Source organism: Mauremys reevesii, linkage group 2 (assembly GCF_016161935.1).
Source record: "Mauremys reevesii isolate NIE-2019 linkage group 2, ASM1616193v1, whole genome shotgun sequence".
Lineage (NCBI taxonomy): Eukaryota > Metazoa > Chordata > Testudines > Geoemydidae > Mauremys > Mauremys reevesii.
Genome location: NC_052624.1, coordinates 285,154,016 through 285,173,296, shown reverse-complemented (window position 1 = coordinate 285,173,296; position 19,281 = coordinate 285,154,016). Strand labels below are relative to the sequence as shown.

The 19,281-nt window shown below is 47.4% G+C and overlaps 1 protein-coding gene across 5 annotated transcripts in view; it reads right to left on the bottom strand.

Annotated features, from left to right (window-relative positions):
• Positions 1–231: 231 nt before the first annotated feature.
• CYHR1 (cysteine and histidine rich 1) overlaps positions 232–19,281 on the bottom strand; it is a 45,205-nt gene continuing 26,155 nt past the window's right edge. For 3 of the 5 annotated variants that reach the window (XM_039526637.1, XM_039526640.1, XM_039526639.1), the window contains exons 2-4: positions 13,234–13,472; positions 10,800–11,011; positions 232–7,263 (exon numbers count right to left, since the gene is read on the bottom strand). In XM_039526637.1, the coding sequence (XP_039382571.1) occupies positions 6,872–7,263; positions 10,800–11,011; positions 13,234–13,472 (843 nt within the window). In that variant the 3' untranslated portion in view covers positions 232–6,871. Of the gene's footprint in view, positions 7,264–8,204; positions 8,677–10,799; positions 11,012–13,233; positions 13,473–19,281 lie in introns of those variants that run through there. The other 2 variants (XR_005594767.1, XM_039526638.1) reach the window with 2 other exon arrangements.

Sequence of the window (19,281 nt, the reverse complement as noted above, 5' to 3'; positions counted from 1 at the left end):
GGTGGTTCTGTGAGACAAGTGTCCAGAGGCCAGACTGACACCCACCCACCCTCACCTACTGTGAACACCACCCTCAAGCTGAGTCCCAGGCTCCGGCGTTGGAATTAACCCTCTCACCCACCCCCCGCCCCGCCCGTTCTATCCCCGCTATAGAGAATGAACTAAAAGAACGAGAACACAAATAAAATCAGGCCAATTAGAGAGAGGACGTACGATCCCGCAAACAAACCATTAGCTTTTAAATTATTTTAATTCTACATTCACTAGTTAAATAAATTACCCACAGTAAATACTGTAAGGAGGTTTGTGGTCTGCCAGTCTTCAGCCCTGGCATGAAGAGACATGCTACAATCTTTATTTGTCTAGTACTGAACTAGACACGTAAGGCTCAGCTATTGTGTATGAATTTTCCAATGTCCAGGAAGGACGGGGTGACCTATGCAAAGGAGTTGAGGGACGGGGGCGAGGAGAGAGAAAACAGCTTTGCAAAAAATTGATTATTTAGAATGTTTTGACCATCACACCCAGGAAATCCATTCAGTTGAGTCTGGCTGGCAGCTGGCCAGGGACTCCTGGACACAGACACTGATTCAGGAAAGATTTTAAAACCGCGACTCCAAAGGGAGCAATGGACACAGCTCTTATGGAACGCCATCTCTAGCAGCTGGACTCTGATGAGTAACCCCAGCTGGAGTCCCCACTTTTCCAGGTACTCCCCCTCACTGCAATGTGCCTTTCTCAGGCTAACGCTTCGGTCAGATGTGGATATACAGTTGCTCCTCCCTTCACTTTACACTGTTAGAACTAATACTAATATACAAGAACTTTTGTAATACTGTACAAGGGCCCTGTCTTTTGGCTTCCAAAGAGACTACCTGCCATTGTCTTAGTGAAAACAGTAACCACAGGGGAAGCTTGTGCAGTCAGTCCCATTCAGACACAACCTGGTCACGTCACTCCCCAGGCCTGGGCCACAAAGACTGGCCCAGGCTTACGCAAACTTAAGTCTGCATCTGACCAATGATCTCAGTCCCACCTTTCAGGAAGGGGAACACGTGGCTACTCCAAAGCACAAAGGAGAGAGGAATCTAGAGGCAAAAAAAGGGGACAGAAATATTCAGTGGCAACAAGAGAAGAGACAGAAGAGTGGCGGCAGCAAAACCTCTTCAATGAAAACCCGCAGACGCATTCATCCAACTAGCATCTGCAGAGGAACGTTGCTGGGAAAGGAACGGGTTCCACTTTTCCCAGAGCCATCCTTTGAAAACAATGGCCGGTATTAAAGGCACATAGCAAACAGTATGACACAAAAGAGGAGTAGGGAGAGGTCCACACACACGGGGAGGATCAGATGACAGTAATGGGTCTCTGCCCAGACAGGTTTGTCACGTGCAGCCCATGGCACTGTGCATGCTATTGGGAAGCACCCTATGGCGCAGGAGATGCAGAGTTGCATTAAATCACAGCTGATGGGCCGGATCTCAATTTGCTTTAATATCGGGAACTCTCAGAGATCGTGCCCGTTTCACTCGTAGTTGCTGTCTGACGACATCTTCTGCTCAACTCATGCAACTATCGCACAGAGAATAAAGGAATCTCGTTAAATGTGCAAAATGGAGGTTCCTGCCTGAATCTATAGAAGAGAGTTGCACCAAAAAAGTCTGTTCCATCTGAATTCAAGGCCTAACGGAGTTGTCTTTGGAGAGAAGACTAATATTTCGACATTGATTATCCCTGTGTTGCATAAAATGCCTGTGGCTTCCCTTATCTTCATGGGGAAGACGGGCCATGGAGATTACAGGCCTCTGGATGCAGAGCTAGACTTTGATCTAAGCAGCAGCGCTGTGTATTGGCAACCATCCTACCCGAGCTGCATCCCTCAATTAAAGGGATACGGATGGCTGCAGCCGTTTTAAGATTAATTAGGTGGGGCCCCCAACCCCTGCAAAGTAGCCAGTGTGTCACGCAGCTGGGCAAGCCCGGGGGCACCCCCCTTTGACAGCAGCACAGGAAAACTCCACCGCCACTGTGCATAATCTAAAACAAAGTGCACAAAACCTGCCAGATTCTTCCCATCAATCAAGTGAAGATAAGCAAAGCTAGCTCCTGCCATGGGACAAGAGTTACTAACCACAAAACAAGTTCCCTTCAGAAACGCACCAGCATTCACCCGACACACGCAGGGAACTGCAGGAACACGCTCAGAGATGAAAACGTGGTAACCTGGACTAGTGTGCTAAGACTAGGGCACAAACAAGTTCAGAGCTGCAGGATTATACCAGCTTTCAAATCACAGGGGGCGGGACGGGGAAGAGGAGACCTGGTAAAATTATTCTACCCTGAAAAGTTTGCAGGTTGCCACAAATTCTCCTTAGGTAGCCCAATGTACTAGAAAATGAGTAAGTCCACAGGACACTTGCTGAAAGGAGAAGCTGGCGTGGGGAAAACCCAGCCTGCAAACTACACATGGATCGAACCCAGAAGCGTCAAGAGCCGGTATTAAGAAATATCAAATGAGTTTTTCTCTTTAGGGGCACATGGGGGTTGAACATTTCCCATTTTTTAAAATGTGAATCATTAAAACAAAGCTGTACAAAGATCTCTACACCTGCCCATCCCCTATGCAGCAGAATGAACACTCCAGAGGATTTGCCTGAAATTCTCTAGGAGGATCTTCAAAGCTTCCTAATGGAATGACGTCTCTTTGCCATCTCTTGATGGGTTCTCGAGCCTCCTGGGAAAGAAGCTCCCACTGAACGAAGCCCCAAGTTGTTCTGAGCTTTCAGGATGGAAGGGGAACTCCTCGGGAACAGGATTTCTTCTGTTGAAGTTTCTCATAGGCTCCATTTAATTTGGAAAGATTTTACCCCTTAATTTAGGTCTTGGAGGGAGGGTGAGAACTATGCATGGCTTCAATAGCTCCTATTAATGCAGAGTGCCTTTGTGTTTCAATTCTGTGCTTATCAGTAGCCCGTTCCATGAAGCTGTTACTGAAGTTCTACCACTAGCATGGCTGATGCCAGAATTTGGATTTCTTTGGTTACCGGGTTCAGAAGCAGTTGCCTCAGTAGAAAGCACAGGAACATACCAGGTGTATTAGCACACCAGTGGTACTGGTTATAGAGTGATCAATGCTTTCTAGTCTATACTAAATGGAAAGTGTCAGATACTGCAGAACATGCCTAATGTGACCTTTAATGACTCTAGAAAATACTCACCCTCCTGCCTGTGCAACAGTGGGAAAAGGGCATTGGTACAAGAGAAATATACCTACCTTGCGCACTGATTAGTTTGCAAGGTGGCTTTAACTAAATTCTCATACTCTCAGGATTTAATGTAGCAACTCCTTCCAGATACATGCACTGTGCTTATCTGCCACACGTGGTATTTTCCAGTTACACTAGGACAGGCAAATCCTTCTTCAAGGTGACTCAACTCTTCACTCATGTGTGAGCCTCTTAGAGCCTTAGGAGAAGGCAAGTCTAAGTTTCACAAATGCCAGGGCTGGTGGTCTTCACTTCCCAAAGGTTATAGCTGAGACACCTCCAGATCACTGCTGGTCATTCCAACGATGCTACTCTGCAGATACCTGCCACAGTGTCGGTGTACTCTGCATAAAGTGAACAGAGGTCTAAGTGTCCATATAATCCAGCAGGACATGCTCTGTCATGCTGACATGTTACCCACATCTAGCCACCCTATGTTATTCTCATGGAGGGTCTGCAGAACATCGGAATCCCCGATACTCCAGTAGGATCAATAATCCGGTGGGTATCTAGTCCCGTTCAAAACAGTAAGTGTTAACAAGGACAGGCTGAAAGAGCTACTGCTGTTCACAGAAGGAAGTAGTGGCCTGTACCAGACTGCACTGGAGTTCTTGCTCCTCATAACAAAACAAGCTCTATTCGTGTGGCACTGCCTGAGCCAGTGAGCGATCACACAACGGCCCCCAGTGAGGGGAATTTTTGTTTCCTTGACAAGCCTTTGTGCATTTGACACCAAGGAACAAACTGGGCTACAAACTGAACAACTGCAGGCTGCGACAATGGGAAGACACCTGCATTGCAAGTTCCCTTACCATAACCAAGGGGAAGCCTCAGTCTGCCCCTGGTGTTTGACTCCACTCTAGACTTTGCCAAGCAAGGACTATGATCTTGGCCAACTTGTTCTGAATGGCTCCTCCTGAGGGGCCCATCTTTCCTGAACTGGCTTCCAACCTATCCTGTGAGTGACTAGATCCCAGGGAACAGCCCTAAATGGAGTCAGCCTTTGGTGATCCCTTCACTGTTGCTGAACAGAAGACAGGCAACCCCGAGACTATCCGTTTAGAAAAAATGTACATTCATCACCAAAAAAACCCGTTCCTCTGACGTTTTACAAGGTGGGTCTGTCCTGCCCTCCAGGCCCTGTAGTGTTGGGGTCATTCTTAGACACACAAAACCGTCACCAAACATAGACTGGCCTTTTGCAGGCTATTTAGTCTGTCAGTCTAACATGTAGCATGTGACAATAACGAAGCGTAACGGGGCTAACGGGAAAATGGCTCTTTGGTATTCAATCACAAGAAAGCTATAACAGATGTTATTCCTCTGACGCAGCGGCAAAGCCTACATACAATGACAGCTCACAATTCTAGCAATCAATCCGCGTTAGACATTTCACGCACCTGGAGCTCTAGGAACGGAGACTCTCAAGGTAAGGGAGGGGAGAAGTGAAGGAAGGGGCTGCGCCTGTCGCACTAGCTCAGGCTCCAGCCTCCGCACTAGACAGTAACAGCAGCAGCGAATGGAAAGTTATTTGTCCTTTGCAAATCTCACATCCATTCCCATTGGGCATTTTGAACAAACATCTTTTAACCTGGCAGTAATACCCTTCAGCCTATGAAACTCTAGGCCTCTTTAAAAGACAGACATCACTAAGATTTCAAGACACTATTAAGACTATTAACTAGGCTTCATGCTACAAACATTCTCCTATTCCATGGGGCTCAGCAGAAAGACTCATCAAGTTACCAATCAAAGGGCTCGAACTCCCATTGGCCGCTGCCTTTAGAACGGCCAGTGGGAGGTGAGAAAGCTGGGCTGGAAAGCTGACATGATTCAGAATGAAAACCCAGGTGGCAGAAAAAGCTTCATTACAGAAAGTAAAACAGTAATAGCTTCACTGTAGGCAGCATCTGCGAGAGGTTTTCACGACTTACATCATACCCAATCCAGTTATTCCGTAAAAATAAAATTAGATAGCCTGACTTCCATGGGCATATTTACTGGGTGGCTGGTCTTGAATACACTGCATTAATGAGCTTGTGACAGTTTTCATCCACCACCAGTAATACCCCACATTTACATTTCTTAAAAATAGTGTCAAGTGAAACATCCCTGTAGATCTCTTCACAATTTGGTGACTGGCTGCACTATCCCTGTCCTTAAACATGCTGTATATATTTCATATATAAAAAATATTCTCACACTGTAAAATTGCATAATTACTAGAAGAGCCTGCAACTCGTTTCTTTTTTCTTGTTTCACAAGAAACTCAAGTTTTGGCAAAACTGCAAAGGGACAGAATTTCACCCTGCATTCCGAAAAGTCTGCAAGAATTTAGGTTTGGTTTCTACATAGGTCCTCATCTTGTCTAGATAAAATCTCAACCTGTGCTATATTGCAGGGCTGGAGGAAGCATGAAACTGTAAAAATGACCTTGGGATTGTTTCTTCATGATGTGCAATACAAAATGAACAAGAGATACAGTATTTTGTCTGCAGCATTCCAGGGTGGTGTTTGTGGGGGAAGGGATGAAGAGGGGACAATGAACCGTTCTGATCCATTCGCCATGAGCACAGTCCTGACAAAAAATGCTCCACTAACCCGTTCTAAGTTAGTCAAGAACAAGAGCATCTTCGCTTGGGAATTACCAGGAAAGCCCACTCAGTCCAGGAGGTTCACGTCACAACCCCGTGAGAGATCATGCAATGCTCAGCGTCTCCGCTTTTCATAATCCTCGCCCTGCATCTTAACCGTCCATTTACAAACCATGGCAATGGTTAACTCCACCGGACCAAAAGGCTGGGGCGAAAGGAACCTGGAACGAAGGGTTAGTTTACACACACTGTACACACGTGGGAGTCTGGTTCTTTGGAATGCTTTCATAGGTAATGCACTACAGCGCCATCATTCCTCCCCACCTCCATCCTTGTCCCACAGAAGAGTGGAACGTCAGCCCAGCCCCCACAAGTTCCACAAACTCCCCCAAACACCTCATTAGTGTTTTCAGGGCGAGAGGGGGCCCCATTTGTTTTATTCTACTGATAAAATAGACAGAGGACCGGACTGCACAAGTAATAACGAACTAGGCTCTCCCAAGCCCTCGATCGCAGCTACACTTGTCTCTGTGCGCCCCACCCCAAAGCCAAAACAGGAAACTGAAATGTATCTGGTTCATTCAAGCCACGTGCTGCCTGAAGGGAGGGGCCTCCCTTACAGCCCCCCACAACTGCCACATGTAGACTGCGCACTTTACCATGACAACATAACTCTGTCTATTCACAATCTACTGAACTGCCTGGATCGCTGGCTCCCCAGCATGCCAAGGAGCTCCTGGTATGCTGCCAGCACCTGCAGGCTTCCCAGCTGTCACCCCTCGGCACGGACCTGGCTCCATTCTTGTCTGTCCCTGGGGAGGATGGGGGAATGGAAGGGAAGGAAGGCTGGGACTGCTTACGCTGTTGCATACACATGCAGACGTTTTGTTGGTTTTTTTCCTTTTAAAATGATCAAATTACTGTGAAATCACGACGGGCACAGGCAGCCGTACGAGGTAACTATGGTTCAGTGGTGCTTTCTTGGTAACTTCCAGCATAACCCAGCCTTGCCTATTTCTGTATCTGGAATATAAAAAGCCGCAAGTTGATGTTCTTGGCAGCCAGCAGTTTGTTACATTCCACAGAGTCGATGATGGGGAGCGGCACGTACTCCGTCTCATTGTTCTCATTGGTGAAGACAAAGTGATAGATCACGGGGTTGATTTTCACGTCGTCGTAGGGTCCCTTCAGGAGCAGGAAGGAACATTCCATGGGGGAGCTGATCTTGCTTTTCAGAATGAGCTGGAAGGAGAGGGTGCGCTTGCAGGACAGGTTGGGGTTGCGTTCGGAGTCGTTGACGCGGGCCTTTAACACCCAGGTCTGGTTGAGCACGGTGAACCTGGGCGTCTCGTAGTACAGGCGGGTGATGAAGTCATCAGTTCGATAGGGACGGAACTGAACTTCTGCAACACAACAAAGGAGGGCGGGGGAGAAAACACAGACAGACAATTAACCAGAGCAGCTGGCAGCCTGCGCAATCGAGCTCAAGTTACCTGTAGCTACTGTGCAGGGCCTTCTTGACATGGCATAAGGAGGCAATTGGGGTTGGGGGTGACCACTCAAAGCCAGCTAGTGTCAGGAGAAACGGGACTTCTTGGGAAGGAACTCAATGCACTTTAACAGTCCATCGAAAACCGTAAATATAGGAAGCACTTTCAAGATGCATAAAATTGAGGGGAGGGGAGAGGGAGGGGAATAAAATACAAACAAGGTTAATCAAATCCACTGAATACACCACTTTGTAAACAGAGGAACTGCCAAACTGGGTCGGCCCATCTAGTCTAGCACCCTCTCCCCGACAATGGCCAGAATCAGATGCTTGTGAGGAAGGCTGAAGAATCCCCAGTCTCTGGTGGGTTTAGGTCTGGAGGCTTGAGGGTTTACATGCCATAGATATTTGCGTATTTAGTGTAACTGTAGCTATTCTGAGTATCAGTGTCTCATCCTTTTCTGAACTCTTAGCCTTGTGGTAGAGTCTCACAAGTCAACTGGTTGTTGGGTAAAGAAGTATTTCCCTATATCAGTCCGAATTTGTTGTTACAAGGTAAACGACTCGCTAACATTAGCTTGTGGTGGGTGGGTGGTGCACACAGCACACAATTACAAAGCATCAGTCAGCTGCCTAAGTGGGTCTGACTGATGCAAATGACCGACATTAATTTGGTTATAAACCATGCCATCACGAATGGGCCTTTGCCACTTGTTTCTTTGTGATCTGGTGATGGAGAAGGAGCAGGCGGGACAGGCAATAAGCACGGAGTGAGGTCAGTGTTGTGGGAAGCTGCAGCTGATCCTAGGTATGAGGTCTGGAGTGCATCAAAACAAGCATCACACGCAGACAGGATACAGGTCAGATAACAAAGCACCTTTTATTGGGATTATCATACAAAGCTGTAATCAAGGTAATAAGGCACAATTATGCATTACCACAGTGCAAAACCAGAGAACAGGGCACGTGAAACACAGACCTTCAGGTTTGAAAAGTACAGAAAATTCCGGGTTCAGATACATAAAGAAATAACAATACATTGGGTAGAAGTGGTCCAAATTTCCTTTTGAAAATGCACTCTACAATCTGAAATCCAGCCCCGTTCAAGGCACAGTCCGCTGTCAGTCCAATAAACTCTTTGCCAGCACACAGACTTTGTCAAATCTATCACTTTCGAACAAGCACATAGTTTCAGTGATGTCTTTAGTGTACAAACCATGGAAGCTCACAGCATAACTACAGGTACAATGAACCTTTGGGTGCATTTCACACAGGGTTACATATTCTTCAGTTTCCAGAAGAATTAGGAAAGCACAAGAGGCAATACCTGGACAAAGGAGGTGAGCAGTTATTCAAGCTACACAGCATTTGTAACTCAGCACTTTGACATACACCATCATTTTACTACCGAATGCTACAGTAAAGGAGCTCAGAGTCCAGCTGTATCTTCAGGGATCAAGAGGTATTATTGCTAACACACATCTCTACCCAGAGAAGACGTTTTTCCTAGGCAGTAACTGCTTTAGGCGTAGGGGTGCCATGGAGAGCTGCTGAGCAGTGTTCTGCAGCACAGAATGCTGCTGCTCTGCCTCGCTCTCAAAGGTGCCCGCCGGAGCTCGCTTATCCTACCCGGGCTGGACCCGGAAAGCAGCATCAGGGCCGAGCTTGGGCTATCTCACTCCCTAGGCAACGGTTCTAACTCAGTCTTGTGCTCAAAGTGCAGACGCTACCATGGTGCACCACAGACCTTTGCTCCCCTCCTCAGCACCAACTACTTACATGTATCCGCAGGCAGCAACGGATGTAATGCTGGATCAGCTAACAAGACTGCTCCATTTTTCATGAGCTGAGCTCCTAGCACAATCCATTTGCCACACACCGGCCTAGGTAAGTTTCACTAAGGACTCAGCTCCAGATTTAAAAGCAAAGTAATCAATGCAGCAGGATGCTAGAGGGGCTATCACTGCAACTACAAAAATCACCTTTCTGCCTCACATGGGACAGGCAAGCAGAGACCTTGAACAGTATGAGGTTATCAGACGCTTCTGCTTCCAGCTCCCTTCTGGAACAGCAGAGCATCCATTGCTCCTCAGAGTGGAGGAGGAAAGCCAGCCGAGACCAGGAGATCTTCCCTCTACGCTTCCCTCTGTGGGGCTGCTAAATATTTATGGTAAGGGAAATGTGTTTTCCCCACCCACACCCTTCCCCCTCCATACCCGCTTTAGAGTTTCTCTTCCATATTATTTGCCTGCAAGTACCTCAAGCACAAACAAATCTTAAAGAGCAATTCTCAGGGCCAGACTTTAGCACTGATGTGCCAACAGATTAACCAGCTTCCCTGTGTGTTTCATTGCATTGGTTAGTTGTGTCAAAGGTGTTAATTCAAAGTTGATTTTCATTCCTCTTTTCCCCCATCCCCACCCTCACAAGTTGCCATTTGAGGCAGACAATAGATAGCTCTGCACTGGGGCTTTTCTTTACCCAAAGGAAAAGCAAGAACAGGAGACTCTCAAATATGAGAAATGACTACGTATTACGAAGAGCTCTCTCCAGGAGATGGATACAAAAGCACAGAGACCCCCGTAAAAGATAAATTAAGCTTTCTGACTAGCTCACTAAGTGTGTGACCCAAGAAGAGGAACCAGAACGGAATGTGAGGAGCTGTAATTCCCATGCAGTGGAAACGAGAGGCCTATCACGTAGGGTCAGTGTGTGTGGGCGGGTCACTTCAGTTATTAATACACTGGACTCCAGCTGGAAGGATGCATCAGATGACAGATAAGGGGTCTGTTAGCTGGACACTGTCAAATTTCATTTTCACTTGCAGTAAAACAAAGAAACATCACAGGCAACACTGGTTTTATATTCTTATTATTCTGGTCTTGTTCGTCAATCCAGTGGATGCAACTACAGCACCTTACCTGCAGCTAGGAAGTGGCCTTCCTCCACACTCGACACAAGTGCAGCTCCGTGGACTAGCCATCAAGGGAAGCAGTGCCATAAGAACTGAGGTCAGCTACTGTCCAGAGCCCAAGCACATAACCTGTGAAACAGGTCCAGTCTTCACCAGTTCCGAGGCCCTGGAATCCTGCATTCGCCTCCTGAATCCAAATCCCACCTGACGCCAGGTCAATGAAATCTGCTGCTGCTGAGCCAACTCTTAACATGTCTGACTACCCCATCCATCTCCGCCCAGCACCAAGCAAGGAACAGACACGAGCTAACCCAACTGCCAAGCAGACAGGGGAGGTTTCTCGGAGAGCACTACTGGGACAGACGCACTGCAGCTACTGTCTGCTCAGCAAAGCCCAGGCTCTTCTGATCTACAGACCGGCACTGTGCATTACATAAGAAAAACAGGCTTCATCAGTACGTAAATAACATGACTGCCAAAAGCAAGACACTGAAAATACTGGGAAGCGGCTGTGTTTGCCCTGGCTGAGTGATTACCTGTATAGCCAATCTTCTCAAAGCTGAGCAGGCTGAAGATGCTGTTATACAGCTGCATTTCTTTTTTATGGGTTTGGTCCATTTCATCCAGAATCTCCATCAGTTCATTCCCAGTCTTTGTGGGGTGAGTGCACTCCGCTTCATGAACTGTCAGCTCATGGTATGGACCCTGCCACGGGCACCCAATCCGCTTGTACCTGCACTGAGTCACCCTGTTACAAAGAGAGAACAAACAGGAGTACTTGCACCACGGAGTGAGATGCACGAACGGCCAATGACACTCCAGGAATGAGATGATTTATTGTCTGATCAGAATACAGCCTCCGAAAGCAAAACCCGACCAACCTGGTGGAACAGTAACGACATCACCAGCTACCTCTGGGCCTCGGCATCCCAGAACCTTCATCCGTGCCAAAGAGGCCTAGGCTTTTGCAAGCCAGCATGTTTGGCTGCAGTCATTAATGCTCCAACTAGCCAGCTGGTCCCAGCAATGGTGTTAGTAACCCTAATCTGGGGTGGCATCTTAGTGTGTCACTTGTACAGCACCTGACTCAGTGGGGCCTCTGGGCGCTACTGCAGTATAAATCTTCCCCAAGATTTATTGAGCACCTGTCATTTTATGAGATGCTAAAGAACTCTATGGACTGTTTGCAGGGCTCTCTTCACCCACCACTGAAATGCGGCACCCTCTGGGGAGCAGTAAAGTAGCAACTATCCCATATCAGCAACACTCCCTTTTAAAAGCACTGGTATAAAGTACAGAGCGTACAACTGAAGTGACGGGAGGTGCCTTTCCGACTGAATTTGAAATGGGGAGGGCACACACGTGGCTTCCCGCCAGGGGCCTCCCAGCCAAATCCTGGCACTCAACCCTGACTGGTTTATTAGATTTCACTAGATCGCAGTACTAGATAGTACAGCTGAAGCGCTCATGTGGCCGGGCAGGACAGTAAGTCTGAATTCCCAACAGCGCTGGGTAACCGGAGCTTCTGCCCCAGCTGACATGCTGCAGTCTAGCCAGTGCTCTCTGGGCTAGTGGACTCTGCCTGAGAGAAGCATCCCGCAGGCTTTTGGCGGCTCAGAACTACACGAGATAAGTAAGGGAGGGAGGGTGCATGCAACAGGCTAGGATGATGCGCTGCCTCTGCCAGTATGCTGCTGGGAAGGCTGCGAGACAGGAGCGACAGAAAGGAATCAGGTGCAAATCTCTGCGGTCTCAGTGCCGCTTTACAACTCTAGGGAAGTGAAGTAACTTGCGGCCAAGCCAGCCACAAGCTTCACTTTCCTGTCTCACCTAGCGTGACCTGCACCTTACAAACAACAAACATGAGAAGAGGGAGCCTGTTTTCCTCCAGCCCCACATCATGGGGCCAGCACACACTGTCTCCTTGTTTCAGATGCCTCAGTGATAGAGCTTCCACAGCATCTCTTTTGAAGACTATTCTGCAGCCTACCACATCTCACTGGTGGGGTATTATTGTTCTGATGTATTTTTCACACACGGAATCTCATTACACTTGCTGCCCATGTTCCTATTCTCTGTCTCTCCATTTTTCTGTCCTCCCTGGGGTTTTGTAACATCTGTCAGTTCAGGGTTACCTACATTCAGTGTGTTTAGCCCACCATGTCCTTAAGGAAGATGGTCTGTAAGACTGGAGTAACCGCCACTCTTTGTGGCAAAGAAATCCCCCTCCCCACCTTGCCACGCACCCAGAGGAGACACCCTTCACTGAACTAGGAAGCAAGCGAGAAATCTCAAAACAGCCTCAGCTGTAAGCAAGGGACAGTTCAGCTACCTTTTGGCCTGACCTACAGCAGTGACGATTTATCAGGAAAATGCAATTCTTGCTGTTTTGCAAGCTTTGGAAGGCTATTTTCCAGCAGACCAAAGGCCATGTGGGCCCTTCCTCCTGCCTTGTGCTGCTTTTACATTCGTCATTCAGTTCCCTTTAAATACTATGGAGGGGCAATCCAACCATTTAGTAGGGGTGTTCTGAATCTGCCCGCGCTAGTGTCTCTGGAAGGTCAGGAGAAGGTAGAGAACTGTCATGACTGGTTACGTGAGGGTTCGCTTGATGCCCCATATTCTTGAAGTGGGACTCAGTTTCTGTAGTGTGGAATGAGGCAAGTCGGCCAAACCCATTAGCTGAACCTGCTGCCACCAATGCTAACACTCCTGCCAGAAACTCACACGGCAGGTTAGTCTTGTTCACTAGTGTTCGGAATCACAGTTCAGAAGCACCATAAAAAATTCACACGCCAACTAAGCCAGGTATTTTAAACCACACTCTCTTGCTCTGCTTCGGACAATGCCGTCTGGCGAGCAGCCCCACCCTACCCAGCGGAGAAGGCTGCAATGCGCTAAGATGGGTTGTCCTTGCAGCGGTTATGAAAGCATCTCGTGCCTCACTGAATGGAAGGTGAGACTGTTTACCTGTCCTGGCACTCCTCTTTCTGGTGTCTCTCCAGAAGGGAGCGAGGAAATTGCCGCATGCAGAAGCCACACTCTGATGGCAGCTCACTCACTGCTTTTTCCACAGCCAGGTTTCGGCAGCATAGGCTCTTACTGATCTCACAACGGCAATTGGGGCACGTAGCCTGTTCCTCCTTCAGCCGGGCATCTGCTAGTAGGTGGATAAAACAGCCAGCGCACATCAAGTGACCATTAGTACACTGTGAAGAAGGAAAGGGAAATGAAGCTACAAAGACCTTGCGGGAAATGACCTACCAGAGGTTCACTCGACACCTCCGACAGGCTTGCTCTCTAGTCTCCCTTATATTTTGATTATAAACAGCTGTAATTTTGGCTGCATACATATAGGTACTGTTGCTCTCTGGTCCACTGACATGTTAGACAAGAGAGCAACACAAGGAGAATTTTTTTTTAAATGCACAAATGTGCGAAAGGTGTCAGGTAAACCAGAAACAGACCTAGCCACTTACATTAACACTGCAACATTTAATCTTTATATAAAGCAAAGGAATCTGGTTTGTTCCACTGTAATCTTGAGGGAGACACAGAAACAGCAATTCCGTAATAAGAGATGGGAGCCCACATTGCAAACTTGTCAAAACTCTTCCACACTGATAAGAACAATGCTGGACTGTACCCCTGGCAAAGATCAGAAACTAGAGAGTAGGAGACTTTCACTTCTGACTCATCAGCATCTGGGCTTCAAACCGACCAATGGGGACGGGAGGGAAAGATGTTAAACAACATTAATTTGTGACTCGGTGGTGCTATTATCCTGGATCTGCCCATCTGTTTACACACAGAGGATAGCACGTTAGGGGCTAAATGCCAAGGCTGGATTTCCCCCCACTCAGATAATCCTGTGGCCTGGCAGAAAGACTTACTGCTTTCGCTTTGTTTAAACATGGCGCAGCTTCAAAGCAGGAACAAACAAATGACTGACCAGCCAGAGACCAAACATGCTGAAAAAGGCACCTGGGCTCCCAGGATTTGGCCGGCCAGCCAGCCAGCCAGCGCCATTTTCACTGGCACTGTTCTTGTAGCTCCACAACAGAAAGTGAATGGCACCCCCCCTTCCGACTGCTTTGTAACAGCCTTGCGGGTGACACCCCCAGCCCCGAGGAAGGCCTGCGTTCTCCTCTGGCACAGCAAAAGGACAACAGCTCATTTCAGAACAGACAATTTTACTCTTCCTTTACTCAAATGTAGACTGAATGGAATCCAGGCATATGCCATTCCCAACCAACCTCTGTAACGCATGCTTAACTCACAGCAATTTATGAGCCTTGTAAGACAGAGGAGAGCTCTGGTCAGCTTGTCTACTGAAGCCTGTTAGCTGTGGACTAAACAGCACTCCTGACCACTGTCACGTTTCGGTTCACACACTTTCCAGCACGCTGGAGCCCTACTACGCCAGGAGCCAGCTATTTTAACTACTGGTTTCCTTGCACTGATGCTGACGACAATTTCACTGCTTGCATAGACAGGATGAAACTGGTTTCAACACCTTCACAAAAAGTGTTTTGGAAAATAAAGTTTCTTGAGTCTGAACCCAGCCAGAGAGCTTCCGATAAACTGTCCCTTTCCCATGTGACTAGGAAAGTGAAACCCGCAGATTGAGCCATGCGCTGCAACAGTTACTATACAAATCACACACAGCACCAGAAGAATACTGGTCCTTACATCAAAAATAAAACCCCACAGGCTTCTACCCCTGAAGCCAAGGAGACATCCCTCGGCCAGTCACACTGAGCCCCTTATCCTCGATGGGTGATGGCAACATCCCAAAAGCAGAATCACACCCCACCTACTTGTGCAATTCTGCACAATGGGAGGACGTGTCTTCTTGACCTCATTTAGCGCTAAACTTATGCCCCAAGGCATGAGGGCCATACGGCTGCATTGTTCGGTCTAGCGCAAGCCAGATTGCCACCAGTGAGTCCTACGATGTCCAGAAGAGCACGTCAATTACCACCAAACAACCAAAAGAAAAGTGTATGTTAACGTGTTAGCTGGGCAAGGTGAACCATGGGGGGAGTCTAGTTTTCACCTCAGCCTGCAGCACTTGGAAAGTGAGAACACATTAGTTAGAATGGGATAACAACACTTCGTAACACACCTTCTATCCCTGCCCAGGAAGGACAGCCTCTCCTGAGGAAGCCTGTGTTCCAACTCCACTTACTGAGTCTCTGAAGTGAGCAGTTTCCACATTTTCACACAAGTGTTTATACTAGTGTGACGCTGCACTCCACATGTTTTATGGAAATATGCTTAGGAGTGTGACTATGATGTAACTGGAATATGCTTTATGCAAAAGGTCTCTTGTAAGGTATCATAAAGGTTCTAACCCACTGAATATATTCCTCCTATCTGTCTGCATGTATCCTTCTTGTATCTGAAGCTAGAAATATGAAGTATAACTCTGAGGTCCTATTGTCATTATGCAAAGCGGGGGCCACTAATGGTGGTTTAGAATCTTGATGGCTCCCGTTGACTAGGACAACTGGTTGTAACTGGTTTATTTACCTGCAAGCCTTCCTGTGTAGGTGTGGGCCAACCCGGGAAGAATGGAGACCAGGGGTCTTACAGTGACATACGACCATGTCACCCAATACTGGAATCCATCTTAAACCTGGTACTTTTCCATTTAGAAGGAGAGGTGGGGACCCAGAGAGACAAATGATTCCCACCTTGTGCCAAAGCTGGGGGGGGGGGCAGGACAAAGGAGGCTGCCAGTCATGAGAAAACCCTTGCTTACCACCTGAGATGTCTGCGGGAACTAACAAGGACTGTACCAGGGGAAAGGATCGGGTCCAGACTAGGAAGGAATCTAGTCTGTGAAAGAAGCTTATTGGAACATCTCTGAGGGTGAGATATTACCTGTAAACAGTTTCTTAATGTATTAGGCTTAGACTTGTGTGTTTTTGCTTGATTTTGCTTGGTGACTTACTTTGTTCTGTCTGTTATTACTTGAAACCACTTAAAACCTACTTTTTATACTTAATAAAATCACTTTTGTTTATTAATAAACCCAGAGTAAGTGATTAATACCCGGGGGAGCAAACAGCTGTGTGTATCTCTCTGTCGGTGTTGTAGAGGGTGAACAGTTTATGAATTTACCCTGTCTAAGCTTTATACAGAGTAAAACGGATTTATTTGGGGTTTGGATCCCATTGAGACCCGGGTGTCTGGGTGCTGGAGAAAGGTACCCTGCTGAGCTGTTTTCAGTTAAGTCTGCAGCTTTGGGGGCTTGGACCAGACCCTGGGTCTGTGTTGCAGCAGGCTGGCGTGTCTGGCTCAACAAGGCAGGGTTCTGGAGTCCCAAGCTGGCAGGGAAAACTGGCTCAGAGGTAATTTCAGCACATCAAGTGACAGTCCCAAGGGGGTCTCTGTGACCGAACCCGTCACATCTAGAATGTGGCATTGTTCTATGTAGCAGCAAATCTAATTGGCTATTTCATTTTTGCCAAGCTACTCTGGAAATCAGACTGGTGCTGTGTACTTGACACTGGAAAGCTGCAGTAGGAGAGGGTGGCTACGAGCTTCCATGGACGTCACCTTTCCCTGAACAAGCGTATCATTAATCTGATCCATTTTCAGAGACATATCACCAGCATGGCTTGCAGCAGCAAGACCTACACTTCCTCTTTGCTGGTCCTCTGCTAGAGATCTGAATTTCAGGCAGAACCACAGGACTGAAATAAGCACCAGTAAAAAGATTAGCAGGAACCAATATAGACAGCACCTTTCTGAGAGACAAGTAGAGTAAAAAATACTGTCCCCTTAAAACACGTACGTTTGAGCCATTGTGTCACTTCCAAAGTCAAACAGCCGGAGGTGATCCCTATTCATGAACCAACAAGGCACCAACATTCCCTTTAGGCAGGCTCTAGGATCCCGCAGCTGGTTTTATGTTTGGCTACAGAGTCTAACGTGCTTCTGTCCATAACTGGACTCTTATTTGCAAGTTCCTGCTGGTTCTTTCCTTCCTCTTTGCCTTACGTGTAAAAGCTTATTTGTAAAAAATAAAGTTTTACCAAGTCCAAGACAATTAGAGAGACTAAAGCCTCTCACATGCAGTGATCCCTGGAAAGCTGAGGAGGGAATAACATAATTGCATCTAGCGAGGGCACAATCGTATTCGACCCTGACCATTGAGATTTAGAGAAATTTTATTAGTGCAAGTCCTAGTGTAAAATTCCTCAGAGTAGCAGAGTTGTGTTCAGCTGACCCGTGGCTAGTACTCGGAAGGCTGAAAGCTCTGGTGGAGAGAGCTGTCCTGTACAGAAGTTAAACGGAAGAGCTACTACAAAGCAACTATTCACCCATCGTGTAAAAACACACTGGAAAACAACACAATCCAGCTAGTAAGAAGCTGTTGCACTGCTAGTGAGCCAGCCTCTGTCCCAGCACTACTGGAGAGCTGCCACGTTACAATTCTCTGTTTTCCTTCATAAGTCAAATTCCCTTAGAGATTTAGCCTACGTGGAAAATTATTTAGACAGGCCTCCAGCGCCCAGAGTTACGGCTAGGTAGGATGTCAAGCAGTCTCCAGAGGAGGTTCTCACCTACCCCTTGCTCTTACGTGTTATTTATTATCTGACAGGCACCTAGAGGCCCCAACAGAGATCAGGGCCTCAGTGTGCTGGGCACTGCACAGACAGAATACAAGATTGTTCCTAATCAAAATACACAAGACAGATATGGAGTAAAAAATGGGGTGTAATCTACAAGCAGAGGGAACCGAGTGACAGTTCAATGGCATGTTACTGCCATGATTTATTTTTATATAAAGATGAGTGGGCTTACTTTGTCCCTTTATTTCTCTTTATTATATTAAGTTTTCGCAGGGGGGTTGAGAGAGGAGGGAAGGCACAAAGGGGTCAGCTGAACGGCAAACACCACAAAGGCAGGAGGAGTGGGCACTGAGGCCAGGGAAGGATGGAGGGGACCCACGCAGGGCAAAACGAGGTCCGAGCAAGCAGCCCATCAGCAGAAGAGAAAGACCGTCCTTTTGGGTAGCACTGCAGCTAACAGACTCTGGAGCTCCGAGAACCACCAGCTGACACAGCCCTGATTCTATTCCCCCAGTGCAAACCAGGTCAGAAACTAGCAAGTAAAGGTCACAAGAGACAGAACTGGTTTCTGCAGGGTGCCCGGTGCTTACTTTAAAGCAGACACATCTGACTGCATTCTAGCCAGGCCGTGGGTGCTTGGATTCGGCAGGTTTGTAGTTTAATTGCCTGTGGCAGGGCAACCCTTACTTACCGCCCACCCCTAGCCAGGGAAGAGAGAATGACTCCCAGATAATTGGTTTGGGGGGGTGGGGAGAAGCAGCCTGTTTTAACATGCTTGTAAATGATCAGATTACCAGTAGCACTGGAAGCCTTGCATAGCCTGAGAGCTAGTGCTGAGTTCTTGCCCACAAGAAGTTTCCTTGTGGTATAAACAATATGAAATTCACTAGTCTTTGTGAGTTTCAATCTTCAGCTGCCTCTATTATCAGAAAACATTAATGCAGGGGAACAATGGCACAATCAAATGGACAGTTATTACTTTGCAATTTCATTATCCAGGCTCATTTATATGCAGCTGCAGAAACTGATGGCTTAGCTACTCCTCCCCCCTCGGCAAAGCATCCCAATTTCCAGCAACCAGGGCGTTTTTAAAACCTGCTCCATCCTGTGTTTTGCATCATTGCCCTTGGAAAGATGAGTGCCACAACCAATGACACCGAGTGACCAAATTCTAAACCCCAGTTTGTCTGCCTCTGGCTAGTCCAGGTCTAGAGTATATGGACTCTCAAATGAGGGCTCTCCTCTGATTGTCAGGGTGCTGATGAGGAAGTCACAATGTTTCTACACAAAGTTTAGTTACAGATTTACCTTTGAGGGTCATTTTTCCTCTCTGCCCCGACTTTCCACAGGAAAAAGTACCTGTTTCCTAGGCTCTGCTCACTATAACCTGCTGCTGGCTTGTTCCACACTAAAGGCAGCAAAGACACTTCTC